Consider the following 26,192-nt stretch of genomic DNA (forward strand, 5'->3'; position numbering starts at 1 on the left):
CCATTTACTAACACCACGTACCAAATTTCAACCGTATCGGATGAATTTTGCTTCTCAAACTTGGGGACCGTTTTATAAAAGGGCTATATACAATTATGGACCGATATGGACCAATTTTTGCATGGTTATCAGAGACTATATACTTACACCACGTACCAAACCCGGATCGGATGAATTTTTAATTCTCAAAGAGGCCTGGAGTTCAAATCTGGGGATTGGTTTATATGGGGTCTATATATAATTATGGACCGATATGGACTAATTTATGCATGGTTGTTAGCATAAGCGTAGGAAGGCCTCTGGGGAGGGGGCTTAGACCCCCCCAGAAAAATTTTAGCCCCCCCCAGAATTTGAAACTCTATTTATGATTTTCCATTTTTCAATAAATGTCAATAGTTTTTTTAATTTTTATAAAAATTAAACAAGTATATACAATCGCACAAAGTTCCGCTAAATACTTTCATGAACAATCGAATTACTTGGGTTGTGGTAGCAGTTGCCGATGGCAATGTTTGAAGTCAGATATTTATGAAATAAAGGTGTGGTTGAACTTATGATTGATTTAGTTTAGTCAATTTAAATAAAAAAATAGTAATTCATATTAAAACTATTCTTTCATAAATTAATATCTTAATAATGCTGCGAAAAAGCGTTACCAAAAAAGTAGTGAAAATGTTCTTTTTGGTCTAGAAGTGGTGCAAAATTGGCGGAGAAGCAATGAATGTAATATGAGCTTGTCATAGGACAAATGTCCACCGTTTCAACAGCCGTTGCAATGAATTTGCATCACTTCTTAAGTTGTGATCCAAATTCAGTGTTTTGAATGTGAATTAAAAAATTTTGTTATATTTTCCCAAATAATTATTTTTTATATTGTTTTTATGATTTTTAATGCATTCTGACGCTTGTTTGAAAGGTTTTTCCTCGAATAATTTCCAAAATTATCGATTTTTCTATAATGGATTTAGCAGTTTTGTGACAAAATTTGAATAATTTGTACCAATTTATTTATTCTTACTCTTTTTTTAAACTATTTGAAATAAAAAGAAAACAAAAAATTACACATTAAAATATGGAAAAAAATGAAGTAAAAAAACTTCCTGTGTAGTTAAAATAATTGAGGACATTTTTGGAAGTACTTTTAAAGTTGTGCCTTTAGAACAACTCACAATTTTTTTGCTGGGAAAAGTGTGGAACTACTTTTAGTTGCTTTATTATAAATTAATTGTCGAGTTATTTTGATGTCTAATTTTTTATTCAATTTTATGAAATAAAACATTAATTGAACCTATAAGTTCAGTCAATAAATTTTTAGCTAGGAAAATTGTCTAGCTACGCTAATGGTTGCTAGTGTCCATATACTTACACCTCGTACCAAATTTCAACCGGATCGGCTCTGGAGTTCAAATCTGGGGATTGGTTTACACCAATTTTTGCATGGTTGTTAGAGACCATATACTAACACCTCGTACCAAATTTCAATTGGATCGGATGAAACTTGCTCTCAAAAGGCTCCGGAGGTCAAATCTGGGGATCGGTTTATATGGGGGCTATATATAATTATATATATACGTATAAGAGGTCCTATATGGCCCATTTGCACTACCATCCGACCTACATCAAGTATAGGCAAATTGGAGTAATTTTTACATGTTTTCGACTTAGCAGTGGGAAAATGTTGGTTTGTGGCCATTTTTGTCCAAATCGGAAGACGTATATATGGAAGCTATATTGAAATCTGAACCGATTTAAACCAAATTTGACATGCAAAGTTATTATGTTAATCCTGCAAAATTGCACGTAAATCGGACTACAACTTTGGCCTCTGTAGTCATATGATGGAAAATCGAGCGAAAGATATATATGGGAACTTTATCTAAATCTCAACCGATTTCAACCAACATTGGCATGCATATCCAGAACCTCAATTGTACTCGCTGTGCAAAGTTTGAAGTAAATCGGGATAAAACTTTGGTCTCTGTGGTCATATGAGTTTAAATCGGGCGAAAGGTATAAATGGGAGCTATATCTAAATCTGAACCGATTTCAATAAAATTTGGCACACTTGACTAAAGTACTAATTGTTCTCCTTGTGCAAAATTTAAAGAAAACAAGGGTAAAACTATGGCTTCTGAGCCCATATAAGTCCATATTTCTTCCAAAATAAATAGGGTTCTATTCTGACCCAAAACAGAAACTTGCCATAGTCAATTGGACTAAAACTGCGACCCAGACTTTGATCACAAAAATGTGTTCACAGACAGACGGACATTGCTAGATAGACTCAGGGACCCACCCTGAGCATTTTAATCAAACAGTAGTTCATTCTTACGACTTTTGGGAATCTTATGAAAATTTTCTTTGACTTTAGTTCATATTGAACTTATATGTACGGTGTCAACTTTATTTGGACATGCTTCATTGGCCTGTGAAAAAATGATAAGATTTTAGTGCAAACAAATATTTTTTTTTATACCCTCCACCATAGGATGGGGGGTATATTAACTTTGTCATTCCGTTTGTAACACATCGAAATATTGCTCTAAGACCCCATAATGTATATATATTCTTGGTCGTGGTGAAATTCTGAGTCGATATGAGCATGTCCGTCCGTACGTCCGTCTGTTGAAATCACGCTAACTTCCGAACGAAACAAGCTATCGACTTGAGCCTTGGCACAAGTAGTTGTTATTGATGTAGGTCGGATTGTATTGCAAATGGGCCATATCGGTCCACTTTTACGTATAGCCCCCATATAAACGGACCCTCAAATTTGGCTTGCGAGGCCTCTAAGAGAAGCAAATTTCATCCGATCCGGCTGAAATTTGGTACATGGTGTTAGTATATGGTCTCTAACAACCGTGCAAAAATTGGTCCACATCGGTCCATAATTATATATAGCCCCCATATAAACCGATCTCCCGAGCCAAAAATAATCTACCAAAATTTTATTTTTATAGAAAACATTGTCAAAATGTTATTTCTTTAGAAAATTTTGTCAAGATTTTTTTTCTATAGAAAATGTTGTCAAAATTTTATTTCTATAGAAAAAATTTTCCAAATTTTATTTCTATAGAAATTCTGTTCCAAATTTTACTTCTATAGCAAATGTTGTCAAAATTTTATTTTGTCAAAATTTTATTTCTATAGAAACTTTAAACTTAATTATATATGTATTTAATCGGCCTTTTTAGTTTAATATATACCACGTATGGACTATGTGGTATATATTACGGTGTTAGGAAGTTTTAAGATACCTTGCCATCGGCAAGTGTTACCGCAACCCAAGTAATTCGATTGTGGATGACAGTCTTCAGTAGAAGTTTATTATAAAAATAAATAAAATTCAGCGTTAGTTTAACTGCGGACTTTGTTTTTCAGTGCATAACAATTAAATCGCCAGAACCGTGTGTGGAGAATTCATAAAAAAACGCAGGGAACTGAATAACTTCTCTTTATAACAGTTAGAAATGCAAAGGCAACATTTTTTTCGACCCACTTCTGGTATTTTAAGCCACCTGTCGGCAAAATGAGACAATAGAAAGCCTTTTAAGTGAGTAAAATACACAAATATGTTTGTTTTTCCATTTCGAATTACTCAGTTAACATTATGTTTATCTTATCTTGGCTCCAGATAACAATTGCAACATACCAAAAGATAAGAAGGTAAGTGTATTGAAAAATACCTATTTCTATCTTCAACATTTAGTGCTAAAACGACTTTGAAACAGTTACAATCGATACTACTATAACAAACTCTATTTTTTAAGATTTTTCGAAAAAAATAAAGCTACTTCAAAATGAAACTTATTAAAAAAAGTTCAACATATTTGGTGATCTTCTTAAGTAAGATTAATTGAAAATAATTAACAAAAAACTGTGGTCAATAATAAATTAAAAAGACATTTAATAAGACTAAAATAGCAGCATGCAAATGATTTCATTGTTTAGGTATTTTTGTGCTAATGAAATAATTAACAAAACGATATTTTAATCATATCTTGTGCCTTACGATGTGCCAAAAAAGTCATACGAAATAATTTCAAATTACGTTCAGTTATTCATTTTATTGAGATAAGATAAGGAAATTACTCATGATGATGTGTAGCCAATGAATGAATGAATGGCTGACTCAATGATTCAAACAGAATAGAGAGGAGGTAATAAAACAAGCTGTTGTTTTGTATTTGACAATAAATACGGTTGTCATCATATAAATAATATTACTGTGAGCAACGAGTACGATGAATTTGTTTGTGAAATTGAAAATCTATATATTCTACTAAATCAGTTTCAGCCCCACTCCCAGTAATTCCTTTTAGCCTCAGGTGGCCAATCTAACAAAAATGCTAAACCAATATACATTTGTCCATTCGACGGCGTACAATTATCTATTATAAAATCAACTTAAAGTTATTCGACGGGAATGAGATTAGTTGTACAACCAATCCTACAAACAAATTTACTTTTCATTCAAATTTTCTGAGCTACATTTTTGCAAAGTTATTATAAAGGGTGATACGGTCAAAATTTGGTCAAGGGAAAACGCGTGTAAATCGGTGAAATCGTTTATTTAAAAAATCAAATTAAATTTCTTTTTCAAGTTCAATTAGTATAAAATTCAGGAAAAATATTCAGATAGGCTTTCGCTTTTCCAAATCCAAATTGCCGGGCCTCACGCTTGACACCTGCCATCAGATTTTGTACAGCCACCTTGTCCACCTTCTTCGCCGCAGAAAGCCAGTTTGCCTTGAACTGCTGCTCGTCCTTAGCAGTTTATTTGGTCTTCTTTAAGTTCCGCTTGACAATAGCCCAGTATTTCTCAATTGGGCGGAGCTATGGCGTGTTGGGAGGGTTCTTGTCCTTGGGAACCACCTGCACGTTGTTGGCGGCGTACCACTCCATGGCCTTTTTACCGTAATGGCAAGATGCCAAATCCGGCCAAAACAGTTCGGAACAACCGTGTTTCTTCAGGAAAGGCAGCAGACGTTTATTAAAACACTCTTTCGCGTAAATTTCTTGGTTGACAGTCCCGGAAGCTATGAAAATGCTGCTTTTCAAGCCACAGGTACAGATGGCTTGCCAAACCAGATATTTCTTTGCGAACTTTGACAGTTTTATGTGCTTGAAAATATCTGCTACCTTTCCCCTTCCTTTTGCCGTATAAAACTCCTGTCCCGGAAGCTGCTTGTAGTCGGCTTTGACGTAGGTTTCGTCGTCCATTACCACGCAGTCAAACTTCGTCAGCATCGTCGTGTACAGCCTCCGGGATCGCGCTTTGGCCGTCGTATTTTGTTTATCATCGCGATTTGGATTCACTACCTTCTTGTAAGTCGATAGTCCGGCTCGTTTTTTGGCTCGATGCACGGTTGTAGACGATACACCCAGCTTGAAACTACCGGCAACTCTCTTTGTCGTCTCAGCGGCTTCCGGTTTTCGATTTCCCCCCGATCCAGACTTCCTGGCTGTCAACAAACGTTCCCCAAACACTTTAATTACATTTGTAACGGTTGATTTGGCAACTTTTAGCGATTTTGACAGCTTTGCGTGCGAGTAGCTCGAATTTTCGCGATGCGCGAACAAAATTTTGATACGCTGCTTTTTTGCTTGGACGGCATTTTGACAACTGAAGAGTGAATTCCAAAATCAAAATAGGAGCAACATTCTACACACACACACCTTCAAAATGAGGGTGTTCAGGTTTTTTAAATGCAAAATTGAAAGAAATACGTCAAGTTTATATTGACCAAATTTTGACCGTATCACCCTTTAGCAGCTTGAAAATGATTGGTTGTGTTCAAAATTTTGGAAAAAAATACGACAATTATATATACATTTTTATACCCTCCACCATAGGATGGAGAGTATATTAACTTTGTCATTCCGTTTGTAACACATCGAAATATTGCTCTAAGACCCCATAAAGTATATATTCTGGGTCGTGGTGAAATTCTGAGACGATCCCGTCCGTCTGTTGAACACCGCCTTCTCAATTGTAAATTAGTCCATACGGTCCATACAAAAAAGGTCGATTAAATACGTAAATAGTTCAATTTGACAAAATTTTATTTCTATAGAAAATTTTGTCAAAATTTTATTTTTATAGAAAATTTGGTCAAACTGAATTATTTACGTATTTAATCTGCCTTTTTTGTTTAACATATACCTCGTATGGACTAACTTACAATTGAGAAGACGGTGTTATGTGTTACCGCAACCCAAGTAATTCGATTGTGGATAACAGTCTTTAGTACAAGTTTCTATGCAATCCAAGGTGGAGGGTATATAAGATTCGGCCTGGCCGAACTTACGGCCGTATATACTTGTTTTTATTTAATTTGACTTTATTTTGTGATTCGGAGCCTCAAGTGGCCAATTTAACAAAAACGCTAAGCCGATATAAATTTGTCCATTCGACGGCGGACAATTATCCATTATAAAATCAACTTAAAGTAATGAGATTAGTTGTACAACCAATCCTACAAACAAATTTACTTTTCATTCTAATTTTCTGAGCTACATTTTTGCAAAATTATTATAGCAGCTTTAAAATGATTGGTTGTGTTCAAAATGTTGAAAAAATACGACTATTATATATACATTTTTCTGATTTAAATCGATATTTTTGATTAATTGGCGGCTAAATTTGGATCGAAGTGAGTCGACATATTCGGCGGAGGCGTCGACAGGCAAAAAATGGTAGACGGCGACTGATATCGGCGGCGCGACTCGGCGGCGCGACTCGGCGGCGCGACTCGGCGGTTTCATTCTCTGATTCTGAGATCCATTAAGTATACCGATGGATTTAGAATTAAATTCAGAGTTGATTTAGTGATGTCCGTCTGTTTGTCTGTCCATGTATTTTTGTGTGCAAAGCACAGCTCGCGCTTTAACTGCAATTGTCCTGAAATTTGGCACAGGGTTTTATTTTTGCTGTAGTATAATTTACAAATTTAAAGAAATAATGAAGAAGTACGAATTTAGTAAATCTGTATGTTTTATTTGCGTATAATTTGTTCCCGTTGTTTAGATCATTTAACTAACATAACATATGCAAAAAATTATTACCATCTGGTAATACCGACGAGATTGGCACTGATGAGATTTTCTACATAGAACACCACATCGAATAACTCATAATAATTTTGCATGCTGTTCTAAAAGTCCTATCATTATTAATAGTTGTAAGAAAAAAAATTCCCATGGCATTAATATTATATATTTTCAGTTCTCTTCACCTGCTGCACACAGGAAACCGAAGGACTTCGTCGCGTTATGCGTGGTCGCAGAACACTAACCCGCAGATATTTCAGTAAGTATCAGAGCATTTCTGTAAAAACTTTATTTTCAAGGAACTTACAGACATAACATGAGATCAACATTTCGATACGCTTCAAAGGAAAAAAAATTATTGACATGAGGTCAAAGATTTCATGTCCTTAAAACACGAATGCGAATTTTGCTTAGCACAGAAGGCGCATTTCTCTTATATAAAAGTCGACGAACTTTCAAATGAAGACGTTTTGTCCTTATAGTTAAGTGGTTCAACTTCAAAATGGATATCTTTACATGAAAGAAAATTTTATCTGACTAAGGTCAACATGGCTTTCAAAATTCTTCAAAATTAATGAACATGTCTTCAAATTTGTTGACTTTTTGTATTTTGACTTTAAAGCTAACAAGCGTTTAAAAAAGCGTTATTGTAAAGACGTTGTTTACTTGAAACATAGCATAATGTCTACACAGAGAACACAGATTGGTTGGGATGATCGAATTTATTGCTAACCTCCTATTGGCAGTTGCAGCTACTATCAGTTAGCAGTTGTGTCTCCCAAATAATTCGGTCATGCCAATCGAACGATGGTAAGGAGAACTTACATGACATGCACACACTGAAAAAAATATTGTCGTGAGGCCAAAGATTTCATGTCTTTAAAATACGAATGCAAATTTTGCTTAGCGTAGAAGTCACATTTCTCTAATATAAAAATTTTTTCTTGTCCAAAAGTCGACAAACTTTTCAATGAAGTCATGTTGTCCTTATAATTAAGTGATTTGGCTTAAAAATGGGTATCATAACATGAAAGAAAAAATTTTCGGGCTAAGGTCAACTTGACTTTAATAATTCAGAAAAATTCAAGTACATAAAACCCAAATTTAAAAGAGAATTGTATCTTAAAGATATCCTTACTTGAATTCTCCGCTTCTTTGGCTCGTAATCTATACCAAAATTATTAAAGTAAAGACAAAATCTTTGGCACCGGGCATACTTTTTTTTCAGTGCACGGACGAAAAAGACTGTTTGGAACTCAAATTGTTTAATACAATATTAAATTAGCATAACATGTTTGGGAAAAAGACTGTTTGGAACTCAAATTGTTTAACACAATATTAAATTAGCATAACATGTTTGGGACATATATGTTAATATGTTAGAACATATTTTGTTTGGGACATAAAATGTTTGTAAATATAATATTCTTAGATGCAAACATATATTGATATGGAAATAGCCTATAAACATATATGTGTTTAGAAAGAGAGACCTAGAGAGTATTCTGCAAGTAAAATAATGGAAGTAACCAATTGGCACCTTAAAAATATATCCACACAAAGAAAATTTCATTAAAATTTTTTACTACCAGTGTATGCCCTAAGGTGAACAATACAAACAATATTTTGTTTGGACCTGAAAATATATATGCTCGAAGCAAAATGTGTTTGGGGTATATGTTACAGAAGCGATTTTTTTTTTAGGGTGCAGAGTTGATTTTGTCAACCAATAAATTCTACTGTAAGTACCACCATTCGGTTGTGTCGATCAACTTTCGGAATACATTACGAAAAAAATTGGTCCCACTATCTAAATAACGGTACCCACACCCAATTTGAAATTTACCAATGTTCAAATGAAAGAAGTGCAGTTTGTATACGAGTATCTACAAATAGTTTTTTTTTATTTTGATAAATAGTGTCATAAAAGTAATAAAAGCTTAAATTATAGTATGCATTTAATAGTATGCAACTTTTTTGAATACTATATTTCCCATAGCTTAATTAAAAGATCCCACTGAGGACATGTATTTATTAAATCACCTAGATTCGATTGAAATCGTTTCAGATTTAGATACAACTCTCATAGACTTCAATGTTTTACTCCAATTGACGTGAAATTTTGAACAGAGGGAAAAAATGCGGTTTTGGGAAATTGCATTGACTTGTTTACTTGCCGATTTTAGACTTGATTTTCTTGTTTTTTATTTCAACTTGTCCGCGATTTCAATTTTTACAAACATTTGCATCAGACAGGATCCAAGCTGAACCACAAACTTCAAGGAGATCTGTGCACAGAAAAAAAGGTGTCTTGTTAATTTTAGGACCAGTTTAACTTCCACATAGTTCAAAAAATTTACTGTAATATAGTTCATTTTTCGTAACCACTGCGAAAATTAACTTAGCTAAAGGAAAACTTATAAAACTTCAGTAAATGTTTTTTAGTTCACTAACTACGAAATGGGACGGATTTTTCCTTAAATAAATTTCCAATACAATAGTTAATGCAACGTTGATTGTATTATAAAAAGACATAGGCAATATAAAAATCTTACTACGAAATGTGGACAATTTACTAAGAAAAATTTTTGTATGGAAAAAAAATTTTGTAGTAAAAATTAACTTAACCACAGTACCGATTCGTATGGCGGCTTCCTACAGCTTATTTCGGTTTTTACTATAAGTTGGAGTATATTTCCTCACATTGAACATTTTAGATAAAGTAGAATAAAAAGTAGTTAATTTAATCCTTGACGGGTGTATATAATTTTTTATGGATTCCTCGTAAATTTTGAATATATTTTACCTTATTCTATAGATAGAATACCAACTAATCAATAAACGTGATACTGGAAATTGAAGTGAGAAGAAATTATGAAATTATTGCATCATCTTTTTTTTTTTGTTTGTGTTTGTTATTGCGATGATGTTATGGAATGTGTGTTGTTGGTATCTTTTGTGGTGATAGTTGTTTTGTTGCAATAGCGAGATCAGAAAGGGATCATGTGTGTGTGTGTGGAGTTGTTTTTCTTTACATATGTGTCCTTTATGACTATTTGTGTCTTTGAGTTTTATTGGTGCATTCAGTTCTGTTGATGCATTTATGAAGCGCACACGTGGTGGGCTTGCGCAAAGGCAATAAACTCTAGGAAGATAGGAAATTGGCTTGCGTCATACCAAATGTTGCATTTACCACGTTAGTTCTATACATGTTCGTAATTTTTTATTTGTTTTTCGTTTCCTTTTTTTTAAATGAAAAACTTAATTTTCTTAATGAAACAATGTTACATTTTAGGCAACAACAAAAAAATTACATTTTCCCCTTTATGGAAATTTATTTCGTGCACTTAATTTCTTTTTATTTGCATTTTAATGCTATGTCAATACTTGTCGTATACGCATTTGGTTCGAGTATGAAACTAACACGGTAAATGGTTTGATCTCCTCAGTAGCCAATCTCCTATCTTCCTAGAGTTTATTGTCTTTGGGCTTGCGTGCGGTATTTGTGTTTATTAATAAAAATACATTTATTTCGTAACATTTTAGAAACTGATAAGTGAATGGTGTGATGTAAGAGAAAACAAAAACACTTTATATTGATAAAAAAATAAATAACTCTAAAATAAATCACATATTAAGAAACTGTATATTTCTATTAATAATTTAAAATCAGTGCGGTTTTAAATTGGTTTACATAAAAATATTCATAATGAGTGGTAATAAAATGATCTATATTTACTCTACATCTGGATCACAATACAATTTTTTGCGTCTATATTTTTATGTTATAGCGAGTCCTTAAGGTATGTACTAAGTTCGAGTTTAGGTGCTAAAATCAGAAATAAATCAGTAAGAAAAGTATAAAATTATACCCCTTCGATGCAAATTTAAATATAACTTGATGGAGAATAGCTCGAAACAAGTTTTTTATTAAGTTTATATTCTTTAAATGGATTACACGATTAAGAACAGAAAATCGTTTTTAAGCTTATGTAGAACGCTGTTTTTTTTAATTTAATATGATGAATCGTTTTCAAGTTATTCCAATATATATAGCGGAAGTGCCTTAATTTTGAACATAACCGTATATCTCAAAAAGTCGAGCTCTTAAAAAAATAAGTGTAAATTTGGATTCAGCGACCTCAAATTACTAAAAATTTGATATAAATTTTAAATGAACACAAAAACGGTTCAATTTTGTTCCCATGTATTTCTAAAGAAAACTAATCATGAAAAATTGGGATTTTAGCCACTAAACTCGAACTTAATATCCACCATAAATACTAAATGCTATATTGACAATTGGAAATTATATCTAATTTTATAATATTTTTATTTCATTTATATTCTGAGAAGGATTTCAAAAATGTCCCATTTGTGCATGGATATGATTCCACTAATGTAGTAATTGGATGATTTTTTTCAATGTGGTAAGTTTTTCGTCCATTTGTAATAAAGCCAAAATTTCTATTTATTAAAAATAATTTTCATTTGCAGGATGACAGCAAATCTAATGGTATTTTTTGGAATCTTCTTACTGTTTAATGCTAACTAAGCTGATATCCCTATTTGCTCTAAGAAAATTCTCTTGTAAGTTAAAGATCAAAATACCATAGAATTTGATAATATTTTTATATTTTATATACCTTTTTAACTTCAGAGGCTTATGACGCAAATCCACACAACAAAAACTAGCGAAATCGGTGAAATTGGACAAAAATGAAATGAAAATAGCAACTTATGGCATATATCTTTCATATGGATAAAAAATGGAAATTGATATTAATTAGTTTCATTCTACTAACATAGAATATTACTCTTTTGAAGAAGCAATTACTAAATACCGAAAAGTAACAGCATACAGCGTACGAATAAAAACATTTCTTTTATTGTATATCATAAGCCATAGTTTTATGTAATATAATAATAATTTTTTGAAATAAAATACTGGTAGTTATGAAAAATTGTCTTATATTGTACGAAAAATTTCTTAGTTGTATACAGGCTTGTTGTACCTTTAATTCCTCAATTTATTTACTTCTTTGAAAATTATACTGATAAACAGTTTATTTTAAACCAATTTCTAAATATAGGATTCCCAAAAACTTGTTCATTTTTCCGGATAGCAGGAATATTTTGAATGAGTGTAAGTACATTCTTCCCACAGCGTAGTAAGAATGAACTAAAATACGATGCAATACATAAACTTATTTATAAGAAAATCATGAACTTATCTAGATGAAAAAAATCTTTGGCGCCAAATCATGGTCATTCTTACTATGGGTTAGTTCATTTTTCGTAAACAATAGTAAACTTTTTTTTCGGTGTGGTCCCAACCCATAACAGCCTAAGTCTGTTTTGCAATATTTTCAGTACAGGAGTTTAAGGTTTTGAATCTTCACTGAAAATCAGGAGGTGTTTTTTGGAAAACTTTGCTACAGATTCCTAGAAGAGATACAAACATGAAAAATTTAAAGCAAATAAATTTAGATACGCTGAATACGAATGTGCTAATAACTCAATTGTGTCCTAACTCGAGTTAGGCTGTTAAGGGTTGTGACCACAGAATTATTAATGGACTTATTCCATAAACATTTATTCCCAATACAAACCTTTGTTTCGATTTTTTTGTCCTCTGGAAACATCTTCTTCTTATGTTAGATCCTTCATGCTGTGTGTCGATCCCGTCCATGGTAAAGAGCAGATAAGATTCGATATTTTTGTCACACTTTCACAATTTGTTTGCTTTGTCATCTTTTGTTATAAAACATTCTCAATACAATACATTTGTCTTCTTCAATAAATGTTCATTTATAAAATGACATTTAAAAAACATTTGAAATGACGTTAGGTTGTGAATACCATATGAAAATTGTGACTACTAAATGATAGTTTAGAAATCTCTTTACGGTTGGTCGTATCTACCAATTTGAACCAAAATTTTTCAAAGGAGGTAGTTTTGGTTGTCACAACCATTTATCTTGTGGCACGACAGAAAACCTGTTGAAAATCTCACCAAATGGTTGCCAGTCAGAATAAATAATAACATATATGTAAAAACAAAATGTAGAATGTTCATAAATACAACCGAATTCCAACCAATCTCTTCTCTGTGTGTACTTGAAGTTGAGTCTGAATTGGGAAATGTACACGTTTTTAAAGGACTTTGGTAACACGTGAAGGAAACAAACAGAAAAAAAACGACTAAATTTTTTATTCCTAGTACTATGTCTAGATATCCTTACTTTTATTCTGCGCTCCTTTGGTTCGGAATCGGGCAAGCTTTTTTCAGTGAAGATTTGACTTCTAGGGCCTACTGGAAGAGGAAATTTCGCCAATATATAGGTCCATATCGGTTCATATTATATATGCCCCTCGCATATAAACCGATCCCCAGATGTGTCTTTCAGAGCCTACTGGAGGAGCAAAATGTAACCAATCTGATTTTCTCTTTTTTGCAGTAACAATCGAAATAAACTCTACTGTTAAATAATTTACTTTTATTTCAATTCATATCGTGGATATGTAGCTACGACAAAGAATATACATTTTCATATTGACATTTAGATAATATTTAAGTCCTTAATAAAAATTTGGTAACATAAACTAGAAAGAAAGATATTATTTCGCAATTGCGTGCCTACAATAGTCCAACTTGAAATTGATGAAACTTGCCAATGACTCCAATTTTTGGTACATTATTTCTAAATGCAAGCATATAATGTTCATAAACTAATATAAATTGGGACATATATGTATGTTAATATATTAGAACATATTATGCTTGGGATAATAAATTTTTTTAAATATAATATGTGTGGATACATGTATATTTAGAAATTACATATATTAATTTAGAAATTACCTATAATCATATATGTGTTTAGAAATAGAGACCGAGATAGAAAGCTGCAAGTAAAAAATGGAAGTTACCAATGGACGCCTAAAAAATGTATACACACAACGAAAATATCATTAAAAATGTTTTTTTACCAGTGTATGCCTAAGGTAAAATATAATATGTTTGAACAATACAAGCAATATTGTGTTTTTTTTTTTGACAAATCTTGAAAATATATAATTGAAGTATTTGGAAATATATGTTACAGTAGCGATTTTTTTGAGGGTGCACAGGACTGGTACCGGTGGTCCAGCTTGTTACAGTTTTTGTACCCTCAACGATAGGATGCCATTCCATTTGAAACACACCGAACTATTGGTCTTAGAGCCTATAAAGTATTTATCTTCTGAGTCGTGGTGTACACGCTCACAAAAAATCGCTTCTGTAACATATACTCCCAAACATATTTTGCTTCAAGCATATATATTTTTGGGTATTGCCCAAACATTTATATGTTTGATCTCTTCCAATATATAATATGTTTGAAAGCATATTGGTCTAAACAATATATGTTTGGGTAGTCTAAGTTCCAAACATTTTGTTTTTTTGCATCCAAATTCAATAATGTTGTCTTCCAAAAAACAATATGTTATTATGTGAACATATCTTTCTCACTTCCACGAGATTTTTTAGTTCTTAGCACCTTTTTCTGTAATACAAACATTGTAGAAGAAATTATTCAATTGTATGATTTTTTTTATTTTAATTTTACCTTTTGCCGGACGGGGATTCGAACAGCGGACCACACAGTTTGTAAGGATCAAAGAAGTAGCTGATCAATTGTCCAAGGAAAAATAAAATGTTAATTTTGTAATAACAAGCAACCACCACCAACTTAATTCAATATCGCTCCCTGTTAAATAGCGCTCCAAGCTACTAAACACATATATGTTTATAGGCTATTTCTAAATTAATATATGTTTGCATCCAAGCATATTATATTTACAAACATTTTATATCCCAAACATAATATGTTCCAACATATTAACATATATGTCCCAAACATGTTATGCTAGTTTATGAACATTATATGCTTGCACTCAAAAATATTGTGTTCCAAACATATAATGTTTATAGCCAAACATATGAAAAACAGTCTTTCTCATCCGTGTATAAAGGCCGTAAGTTCGGCCAGGCCGAATCTTATGTACCCTCCACCATGGATTGCGTAGAAACTTCTACGAAAGTCTGTCATCCACAATCGAATTACTTGGGTTGTGGTATCTTAAAACTTCTTAACATCGTTTTCTAAATTGTGAGTTAGTCCATACGTGGTAGAGAGCCAGAATTGAAATATGGGGGTCGCTTATATGGGGGCTATATACAATTATGAACTTGATATGGACCAATTTTTGTGTGATTGGGGATCGATTTATCTGAGGGATATACATAACTATAGTCCGAAATGGACCTAGTTAGACATAGTTGTTAACTGCTATATACTACCACAATTACCAAATTTCAACTGACTCGGCTGAAATTTGCTCCTCCAAGAGGCTCCAAAACCAAATCTCGGAATCGGTTTATATGGGGGCTACATATGATTATGGACTGATATGGACCACTTTTGGCCTGGCTGTTAAATATCACATACTACCACCACGTACCAAATTTCAACCAGATCGGATGAATTTTGCTTCTCCAAAAGGCACCAAAGGCCAAATCTGGGGACCGGTTTGTATGGAGGCTATATATAATTATAGACTGATATGAACCAATTCCTGCACGGTTGTTGGATACCATATACTGACATCACGTACCAACTTTAAACAGAATCGGATGAATTTTGCTCTCCCAAGGGGCTCCGGAGGTCAAATCTGGGGATCGGTTTATATGGGGGCTATATATAATTATAGACCGATGTGGACCATTTTTTGCATAGTCATTAGAGACCATATACTAACACCATGTACCAAATTGCAGCCGGATCGGATGAAATTTGCTTCTCTTAGAGGCTCCGCAAGCCAAATCGGGGGATCGATTTATATGGGGGCTATATATAATTATTGACCGATGTTGACCAATTTTTGCATAGATGTTAGAGACCATATACTAACACCATTTACCAAATTTCAGCCGGATCGGGTGAAACTTTCTTCTCTTAGAGGCTCCGAAATCCAAATCGGGGGATCGGTTTATATGGGGGCTATATATAATTATGGACCGATGTGGACCAATTTTTGCATGTTTGTTAAAGATCATATGGTGACACCATGTACCAAATTTCAGCCGGATAGGATGAAATTTGCTTCTCTTATAGTCCCCGCAAGCCAAATTTGGGGGTCCGTTTATATGGGGGCTATACGTAAAAGTGGACCGATATGGCCCATTTGCAATACCATCCGACCTACATCAATTACAACTACTTGTGCCAAGTTTCAAGTCTATAGCTTGCTTCGTTCGGAAGTTAGCGTGATTTCAACAGACGGACGGACGGACGGACATGCTCAGATCGAGTCAGAATTTCACCACGACCCAGAATATATATACTTTATGGGGTGTTACGTTAAAGATCGTCTAAGAATTTTCAATGAAAATAAACCCAATTAAGAAAGGAAAACCGTATTAATTTAAATAAAAAATGTTCAAGAACAAATTCAATTTATTTGCTGAAAAATAGAAAAAAATTACAAGTTATTGATTTTAGTAAAGATACTTAATGATGTTGTCTGCTTCGTGGTCCAAATCAGAGAGATCGAATCAATTACTTTTAAAATCCACTTTAGCTACCATAGTTCGATTTGAAATTTGATTTGAGTGATTTCTCTCAACAAATATATTTAATTCAAAAGTTCTGCTGTTTCAATTTCATTCAATGTAAAAGCTATCATTGATAAAAAGAACTCATTCATTGTAATGCATTGATCAGTGAAAAACAACAACAAGCTGAAGATCAGTTATTTGTTGCATGCCACTCAATCAATGCATAAGCATGTTGGGAGAAAGAGAATGAGTACATTTTATCAATGAGAATATTTTATCAATGAAACGATTGATATGAATGAAACGAACAGCGAGCAATGTTAAATGCAAATTCATTGATGATAACTACACTATTGATCTGTAGCATAAGTACATATTCAACATAATGCAAATGAGTTTAAATATATATCTAAATCATATTAAATATGTTAAAATGTATTTAACACAATGAAAAGATAATGACATTTTAATATGAATAGAAATATAAATATTAATAAGTGTATGTTGGATATGCAAATAAAATGTATATAAATTTATCATAAAATAATTATGATTTTAGAAAAGTTTCGTGAATTCAAAAATGAAAATTATGGTGTGTTGGCGGTTTCGCCAACATTCTCCCCCCTGAAGAACGACAGTTTTTCGTGATGAGGCTGGATATGATTGCCAGTCGTTGGGAGTATTTTAGTCGAACCTTAAGGCTCCGCTATGCTCCGACTCACAGCGATGTAGAACTGACATTATCTTTTTTGATGTTACTATGTGTGTATAGAGCTGATGATGATTATGGTGTGTAATAGTATGATGATTTGTGATATGAGTTGAATGATTTTACTTTTTTGGCGCTGATGTGTTGACTTGTAGTGTGGAAACTCTGTAAAGAAACAATTTTTAGAACTAGGCCATTTGTAAATTGTATTTCTATAAAGGATTGATACTACCCTGAATGTGCGTATGAACCAGGAAAAGTACTTTAAATGCGACAAACGCTCCTTTGCCCAGAACCAGATACGAGAACCAGATGTTTTTCATAGAACGATATATTTGGGTTTGTAGCCGCCTTCCAAATTGTAAAAGTCCTCCAATATCAATACATGTCATTTGTTGCTTCGAAGATGGAAGTTTGATTTCAGAAAGAGAATTAGAATCATATTTTCTATTCTCCTTGTGACTGCAATTATAATGTAGACAAAATAAGGTTACCCGAAAAAACTTTTGAAGACTCAAATATTTCAAAACGAGCTCCGCGCACTTTATTGTTCTCGTTATGTCATCCACAATCGTTTCCTTTCGTACACTCTCAGATGTGTACAAATTTGACAGATTTTCAGTCCAGAAAGATGGTGGATCATAAAGAAATGATGGAACAATCACACTTGTACCGTTCTTAACAAAGCCCCCTGGTATCATACCTCGAGAGGATATGTCTAGTGGATCCAACGTAGGTGACACATATTCGACTGGATTTGTAAACCATAGAATAGCAGTGACTCCATTTGACACAAAGACACTCCAGTTCGATATAGCCTTCTTTATCCAATAGAAAACAGCTGAACTGTTACCCAAATTAAAGGTACTGGACACCTCTGTGACACTTACCGAGCCTATAACTTTCCATGTTAGTCCAAATAAAAATGAAGCTTCATACAATTTCAAACGACGAATTGTCATAGCACACATTGGTAAAATTCCAGATCTATCTTGAATAATATGGACTTTAATGTTATAAGCTGCCACTACTACAGCATATACTAAAGCTGTATATGCAATTGACGAGACATTATAAACGTAATGGAATTTAATTTTTGTTCTAGGCAGCAGTCCAAGGCATCCTCCAGTTCCCAGATAAGAAAGTTCGGGTAACGAGTCGCCGTTTGAAAACCAATGCGATTCAATAATATCTGGGATTTCAGAATGCCAGTCGACTGCATGCCCCCATAAGCTCCCAAAAAGGGACATAGTGACAAAAGTGGTGGGTTGGCCGTAAAGCCGTTCAACTTTCAAAATAATCGATTGATTTGTGGTTGTTCGAAATTGCGTACCACAAGAAATATACTTGTACGTTAGATGCAGATTCATGGGTACATGCTCCCAAAAGGATCGGAATTTACTCTCGAGAATCAATTCTTGTATATGAATACCATTAACGGTCATAAAATCGTCAGAATCCATAAAAATCCGCTTAAACTGAGAAGTTTGGAAAACGAAATTTCCATGGACAAATGTGGGGATATGGATCCCTGAAACAACATCCGAATATAAAATCATAATACTAGTATAGAAAAGAGTATCGGAAAAACTGTCCACGTTGATATTGGGCATTATTATGTGTCCTAACGATGGATTCGTATCATACGAGATAAGATTAGATAAAATTATAGTGAAGGAAAACAATTCGACGTCTACAAAAAACGTGGTCAACGTTGTGTAACCCTTCCCAATGTCAATTACCTGATGGCATGATCTAAACTTATTCAAGTCAGTTAACTGGACCGCTGATTCAGTAATGAGGCCATCCTGTGAACCAGGGTCCAAGAATGCTCTCAAGTGAAAGCGACCACTGTTAGCATTGACAACAAGACGTATTGTGTACAGTAAAACAGCCCGAAAAGCACTAGGCACATGAAATGCGAACTGGCTTGGAGCAAAGCTATTATAACTTGATGAAGATTGAGTCTGAGTCAAAGCTTGATTCAAGCTCTCCACTTCTTTCGAATGCACTATAGAGTGAGGCAATCCCTTGCATGAAATACAGCGAAAAGTCGAGGGGCAGTCACCATAATTATGTCCAGTACTAAAACAATCGCGGCAAAGTCCTTTCTGTGATATGACCTCATATTTCACATTCAAGGGCAATGCCAAAAATTTGAAACATTCCAATATAGAATGAGATTTACCACAATGTGCGCACGAATCCGTATTTACCCCCAACAATTCACCGGAATGACAAGATGGACCTCTTACATTAGAAGTACTCTCAGCACATTGAAAATCGTCATTTAGAGACTCAACGGTTTTAGTAAGTGATTTATTCCTACACCCTCAAAAAAAATCGCTTCTTTAACATATGTTCCAAACATATTTTGCAGGTAGCACATATATTATTGCATACTGCCGAAACATTAATATGTTTGTTTTATGTGAACATATTATATGTTTGGAAGCATTTTGAGCCAAAAATATTATATGCTTGGAAGAATTTTTCGCAAACACGATTGTGCTCATTCCCTAACATACTCGTAATTTTCACTTCCACGAAATTTTTTAGTTATTGGCACCTTTCTCTGTAATACAAATAATGTTGAAGAAATTATTCACTTTTATAAATTTTTTAAATTTTACCTTTCGCCTGCACGGAGAATCGAACCGAGGACCATACAGTTTGTAAGCCAACACACTATCCACTGGGCTACGTAGCTGTTATAGTCACCAGTAGATAATTATCGTTTTAAGTTACATTTATATAGCATAGTTTGCAGCGCCCACGAGCCCATGCAAACATAACATTATTTAACAGAAACATACATTTGTTTGCCACGTGGAGCAGTGGTTAGCATGTCTGCCTTGCATGCAAAGGGTCGTGGGTTCAATCCCTGCTCCGACCGAACAGTTTTTTTTTTTTTTTTTTTTTTTTTTTTTTTAATTTACACATTTATATTTATACTATATTAATTTTTTTAAACGAAACATCGAAATGTGCGTTATTAAAGATTTATAGTCAGTAACAGTGCTTGATATAAACGAAATTGAATGATTTTTGGATAAAATATTATTTTTTATTGCAAAAATAACAATCTTGTAATAAAAAACTGTTTTTGTACAAAACTTTAAAATTTGGAAGGAATTCAGAAACTAACAAAAGAAGAACGTGGAGTCGAGTATAAACATACATACATAATTTTATAATATAAACATAAATTTATTTAGGAGTGAACAGTTTTTTACTAGCATTTAACACCATCGCTCTAAAATTCCTTTTATTTTTCTTTAATAATTCATTTTAAAGAAAATAAACTTTTTAAATTGTTTTAGCTGTAAAAGTCGAATTTAATGCCCGCTTTTATATTTGATGGTGTCCGTCAACTCCTCGTGGACTACTTTTTAATAAAGAGAAACTAAATTTTGTTTTTTTACATTTTACTGTGTAATTTTTCACTATTTCCTCCTTATTTCATTTTACCGTCCCAACTCTAAAAAGAGTATAGTGCCCTTTCGTTATTTTTATGAAGACCCCTGATTTCTTTTAACGAACCAAGAAAAAAATAATGCCAAAATGATAAACAAAACACATGTCCACACATACATAAAATGCTGCTCTCAAGGCGAAAACATAAGCTGTTTGTTTTTCAAATGTCTATTCTCTTGGTTCAGAATGTATATTCTCTTTATTCAAATTAAATAATATTTAGACTTAAACATATCAAATTTGTGGCCTTATCATAAAACAGTTTTCCGAAACAACATACAAGCGGTTTCACAGAAATTGTTCTCTTTTGACTCTTTTGCTGTGTTATATTGATATCTTTCGTCAACTCTCCCGGTTTCCATCTCTATTTCTCTCTATACTCTCTCTGTCGCTTTGAATAAAATATCACAACATATGTATGTTTAGTTGAAATTTGTAAATTTATATATGTTTGTATTCACACATATGATTTTTATGAAACATTCATGCCCCAAACATAATATATTCTAACATATTAACATAGATGTCCCAAACATTTAGTGTTAGTTTAGGAAAATTACATGTTCGCACTTAAATATATTGTGGTTTAAAATCGTGCCCGAAACACATTTTGTTTATATCGGAACATATGAAAAACATATTTTTCTAACAGTGTATGAACGTGGAATGCATTATTGTCACGGAAAGATATAGGCGTTGAAAACTTGAGATGCTTGGGAAGGTTCGCGTTAACCCTCATCGTTGTATCACAACGATTATTCGAGACTGCAGATTTGCTGGCAAATGGGAAATGAGAGGTCGATTGCTGAGGCAAAGAATCAAGAACTTTTCCCTTAATAGTAAAATAAACATCGGAGAAATCAAAATACAAATCGTCCACTAAGTAGGGAATATCGGAGACATTCAAGACTCCATTGTGGACCCTTAGCAAAATTTCTCGATGTCGGATCTCAAAAAATGTAAAAACATCGTCAATCCGCTGTCCCAATGAGGACAAAAAACCCAAAGTTTTCTCAGAACCTGGCCTAGAATCAAACCTCTGTTCATATTTCCTCAGCAATTCCAAAGAATATTTTTGCAGTCGTATAATTTCATCCAAGTCAGACATTTCAATTAAGGCATATGAAACGAAAATAATCACGACGTGATTTCACAGAAAATAAAATCAATAAAAAAAACCGAGAAAAATACGCGAAATTTCCCGGGTTTCGGCACCAAAAATGTTACGTTAAAGATCGTCTAAGAATTTTCAATGAAAATAAACCCAATTAAGAAAGGAAAACCGTATTAATTTAAATAAAAAATGTTCAAGAACAAATTCAATTTATTTGCTGAAAAATAGAAAAAAATTACAAGTTATTGATTTTAGTAAAGATACTTAATGATGTTGTCTGCTTCGTGGTCCAAATCAGAGAGATCGAATCAATTACTTTTAAAATCCACTTTAGCTACCATAGTTCGATTTGAAATTTGATTTGAGTGATTTCTCTCAACAAATATATTTAATTCAAAAGTTCTGCTGTTTCAATTTCATTCAATGTAAAAGCTATCATTGATAAAAAGAACTCATTCATTGTAATGCATTGATCTGTGAAAAACAACAACAAGCTGAAGATCAGTTATTTGTTGCATGCCACTCAATCAATGCATAAGCATGTTGGGAGAAAGAGAATGAGTACATTTTATCAATGAGAATATTTTATCAATGAAACGATTGATATGAATGAAACGAACAGCGAGCAATGTTAAATGCAAATTCATTGATGATAACTACACTATTGATCTGTAGCATAAGTACATATTCAACATAATGCAAATGAGTTTAAATATATATCTAAATCATATTAAATATGTTAAAATGTATTTAACACAATGAAAAGATAATGACATTTTAATATGAATAGAAATATAAATATTAATAAGTGTATGTTGGATATGCAAATAAAATGTATATAAATTTATCATAAAATAATTATGATTTTAGAAAAGTTTCGTGAATTCAAAAATGAAAATTATGGTGTGTTGGCGGTTTCGCCAACATGGGGTCTTAGAGCAATATTTCGATGTGTTACAAACGGAATGCCAAAGTTAATATACCCCCATCTTATGGTGGAGGGTATAAAAATCGCTTCTCTAACATATGTTCCAAACCTATTTTGCAGGAAGCATATCGTTAGCTTAATGTGTAAAGGTCCTAAGTCAACCTTTTACAAAAAAATGGATTAAGATGCAGATCGACAGATAAATCCAAAATACATAGTTTACATTAAAAAATATATATTAAATATCTGTTTTTATCTCTGTTTGGTAAATCAAATTTTATGTTGAGTAGGCTTTGCTAAAAAATTTTAATAGCAATTGTTTGTTTGCGATTTTGCGGAAAGTATACTGTTTGTATTGAAAGCATTTATGGTAGGTAACTACATTTACAATTTTTCGAAAATATGTTTATTTCACAATTTATTAAGTTTTTTGTCTCTTCTGTAAAATTTAAAAAAAAATGTGACTTAGCACTTTTACACATTAAGCTAACGATATATTATTGGATACTGCCGGAACATTAATGTGTTTGTTTTATGTTAACATATTGTATGTTTGGAAGCATTTTGAGCCCAAAAATATTATATACTTGGAAGAATTTTCCCAAAAGAAGATTGTGCTCATTCCCTCACATAATTTTCATTTCCACGAAATTTTTTAGTTCTTGGTACCTTTTTCTGTAATACAAATAATGTTGAAGAAATTATTCAATTTTTACACATTAAGCTAACGATATATTATTGGATACTGCCGGAACATTAATGTGTTTGTTTTATGTTAACATATTGTATGTTTGGAAGCATTTTGAGCCCAAAAATATTATATACTTGGAAGAATTTTCCCAAAAGAAGATTGTGCTCATTCCCTCACATAATTTTCATTTCCACGAAATTTTTTAGTTCTTGGTACCTTTTTCTGTAATACAAATAATGTTGAAGAAATTATTCAATTTTATAAATTTTTTAAATTTTACCTTTCTCCTGGACGGAGAATCGAACCGAGGACCAAACACTTTGTAAGCCATCACACTATCCACTGGGCTACGTAGCTGTTATGACCATCAATAGACAATTATCGTTATAAGTTATATTTATGTAGCAAAGTCTGCAGCGCCCACGAGCCGATGCAAACAAAACATTATTTAACAGAATCATCCATTTGTTTGCCACGTGGAGCAATGGTTAGCATGTCCGGGTCGTGGGTTTAATCCCTGCTCCGACCGAACACCAATTTTTATACCCTCCATCATAGGATGGGGGTATATTAACTTTGTCATTCCGTTTGTAACACATCGAAATATTGCTCTAAGACCCCATAAAGTATATATATTCTGGGTCGTGGTGAAATTCTGAGTCGATCTAAGCATGTCCGTCCGTCCGTCCGTCCGTCTGTTGAAATCACGCTAACTTCCGAACGAAACAAGCTATCGACTTGAAACTTGGCACAAGTAGTTGTTATCGATGTAGGTCGGATGGTATTGACATATCGGTCCACTTTTACGTATAGCCCCCATATAAAGAGACCCTCAGATTTGGCTTGTGAAGCCTCTAACAGAAGCATATTTCATCCGATCCGGCTGAAATTTGGTATATGGTGTTGGTATATGGTCTCTAACAATCATGCAAAAATTTGTCCACATCGGTCCATAATTATATATAGCCCCCATATAAACCGATCCCCAGATTTGGCTTGCGGAGCCTAAAAGGGAGGTAAATTTCATCCGATCCGGCTGAAATTTGGTACATGGTGTTGGTATATGGTCTCTAACAACCATGCAAAAATTGGTCCACATCGGTCCATAATTATATATAGCCCCCATATAAACCGATCCCCAGATTTGGCTTGCGGAGCCTCAAAGAGAAGAAAATTTCATCCGATCCGGCTGAAATTTGGTACATGATGTTGGTATATGGTCTCTAACAACCATGCAAAAATTGGTCCATATCGGTCCTTAATTATATATAGCCCCCATATAAACCGATCCCCAGATTTGGATTGTGGAGCCTCAAAGAGAAGAAAGTTTCATACGATCCGGCTGAAATTTGGTACATGGTGTCGGTATATGGTCTCTAACAACCATGCAAAAATTGGTCCACATCGGTCCATAATTATATATAGCCCCCATATAAACCGATCCCCAGATTTGGCTTGCAGAGCCTCAAAGAGAAGAAAATTTCATCCGATCCGGCTGAAATTTGGTACATGATGTTGGTATATGGTCGTTAACAACCATGCAAAAATTGGTCCATATCGGTCCTTAATTATATATAGCCCCCATATAAACCGATCCCCAGATTTGGCTTGTGGAGCCTCTAAGAGAAGCATATTTCATCCGATCCGGCTGAAATTTGGTACATGGTGTCGGTATATGGTCTCTAACAACCATGCAAAAATTGGTCAACATCGGTCCATAATTATATATAGACCCCATATAAACCGATCTCCAGATTTGGCTTGCGAAGCCTCAAAAAGAAGCAAATTTCATCCGATCCGCCTGAAATTTGGTACATGATATTGGTATATGGTCTCTAACAACAATGCAAAAATTGGTCCACATCGGTTCATAATTATATATAGCCCCCATATAAACCGATCCCCAGATTTGGCTTGCGAAGTCTCCAAGAGAAGCAAATTTCATCCAATCCGGTTGTAATTTGGAACATGGTGTTAGTATATGATCTTTAACAACCGTGCCAGAATTGGTCCATATCGGTCCATAATTATATATAGCCCCCATATAAAACGTTCTCCAGATTTGACCTCCGGAGCCTCTTGGAAGAGCAAAATTCATCCGATCCGATTCAAATTAGGAACGTGGTGTTAGTATATGGTCGCTAACAACCATACCAAAATGGTTGCCACTAGAGCCAAAAATAATCTACCAAAATTTTATTTGTATAGAAAATTTTGTCAAAATTTTATTTCTATAGAAAATTTTGTTCAAATTTTATTCGGTTCATAATCATGGTTGCCACTCGAACCAAAAATAATCTACCAAGATTTTATTTCTATAGAATATTTTGTCAAAAGTTTATTTCTATAGAAAATTTTGTTAAAATTTTAGTTCTGTAGAAATGTTTGTCAACATTTTCTTTCCATAGAAAATTTTGTCAAAATTTTTATTTCTATAGAAAATTTTGTTAAAATTTTATTTCTGTAGAAAATTTTGTCAAAATTTTATGTCTACTTTGTCAAACTGAATTATATACGTATTGGATCGATCTTTTTTGATTTAATATATACCACGTATGGACTTACATACAATTTAGAAGATGGTGTTAGGAGGTTTTAAGATACCTTGCCATCGGC

General features: G+C 33.3%; 1 protein-coding gene and 2 long non-coding RNA genes across 4 annotated transcripts in view; 2 read left to right on the plus strand and 1 right to left on the minus strand.

Moving 5' to 3' along the window:
* Positions 1 to 3,709: 3,709 nt before the first annotated feature.
* The window catches only part of hoka, a 37,040-nt gene continuing 14,557 nt past the window's right edge, over positions 3,710 to 26,192 (plus strand). Inside the window, exons 1-2 of the mRNA XM_075306440.1 lie at positions 3,710 to 3,846; positions 7,229 to 7,312. Of these exons, the coding sequence (XP_075162555.1) occupies positions 3,801 to 3,846; positions 7,229 to 7,312 (130 nt within the window). The 5' untranslated portion in view covers positions 3,710 to 3,800. The remainder of the gene's footprint in view (positions 3,847 to 7,228; positions 7,313 to 26,192) is intronic.
* On the minus strand, positions 8,925 to 12,855 carry LOC142236177 (uncharacterized). Its single transcript, XR_012721927.1, has 2 exons — positions 12,666 to 12,855; positions 8,925 to 9,341 (listed from the first exon to the last, which is right to left on the minus strand). It is a non-coding gene; the product is annotated as an uncharacterized LOC142236177 (long non-coding RNA).
* On the plus strand, positions 10,554 to 12,033 carry LOC142236234 (uncharacterized). 2 transcript variants are annotated; one of them, XR_012721951.1, is made up of 4 exons: positions 10,554 to 10,769; positions 11,407 to 11,483; positions 11,551 to 11,643; positions 11,714 to 12,033. It is a non-coding gene; the product is annotated as an uncharacterized LOC142236234 (long non-coding RNA). The 2 variants fall into 2 exon arrangements; XR_012721950.1 differs by having other exon boundaries at positions 11,410 to 11,483.

Source organism: Haematobia irritans, chromosome 4, assembly GCF_050003625.1.
Source record: "Haematobia irritans isolate KBUSLIRL chromosome 4, ASM5000362v1, whole genome shotgun sequence".
Taxonomy (NCBI): Eukaryota; Metazoa; Arthropoda; class Insecta; order Diptera; family Muscidae; genus Haematobia; species Haematobia irritans.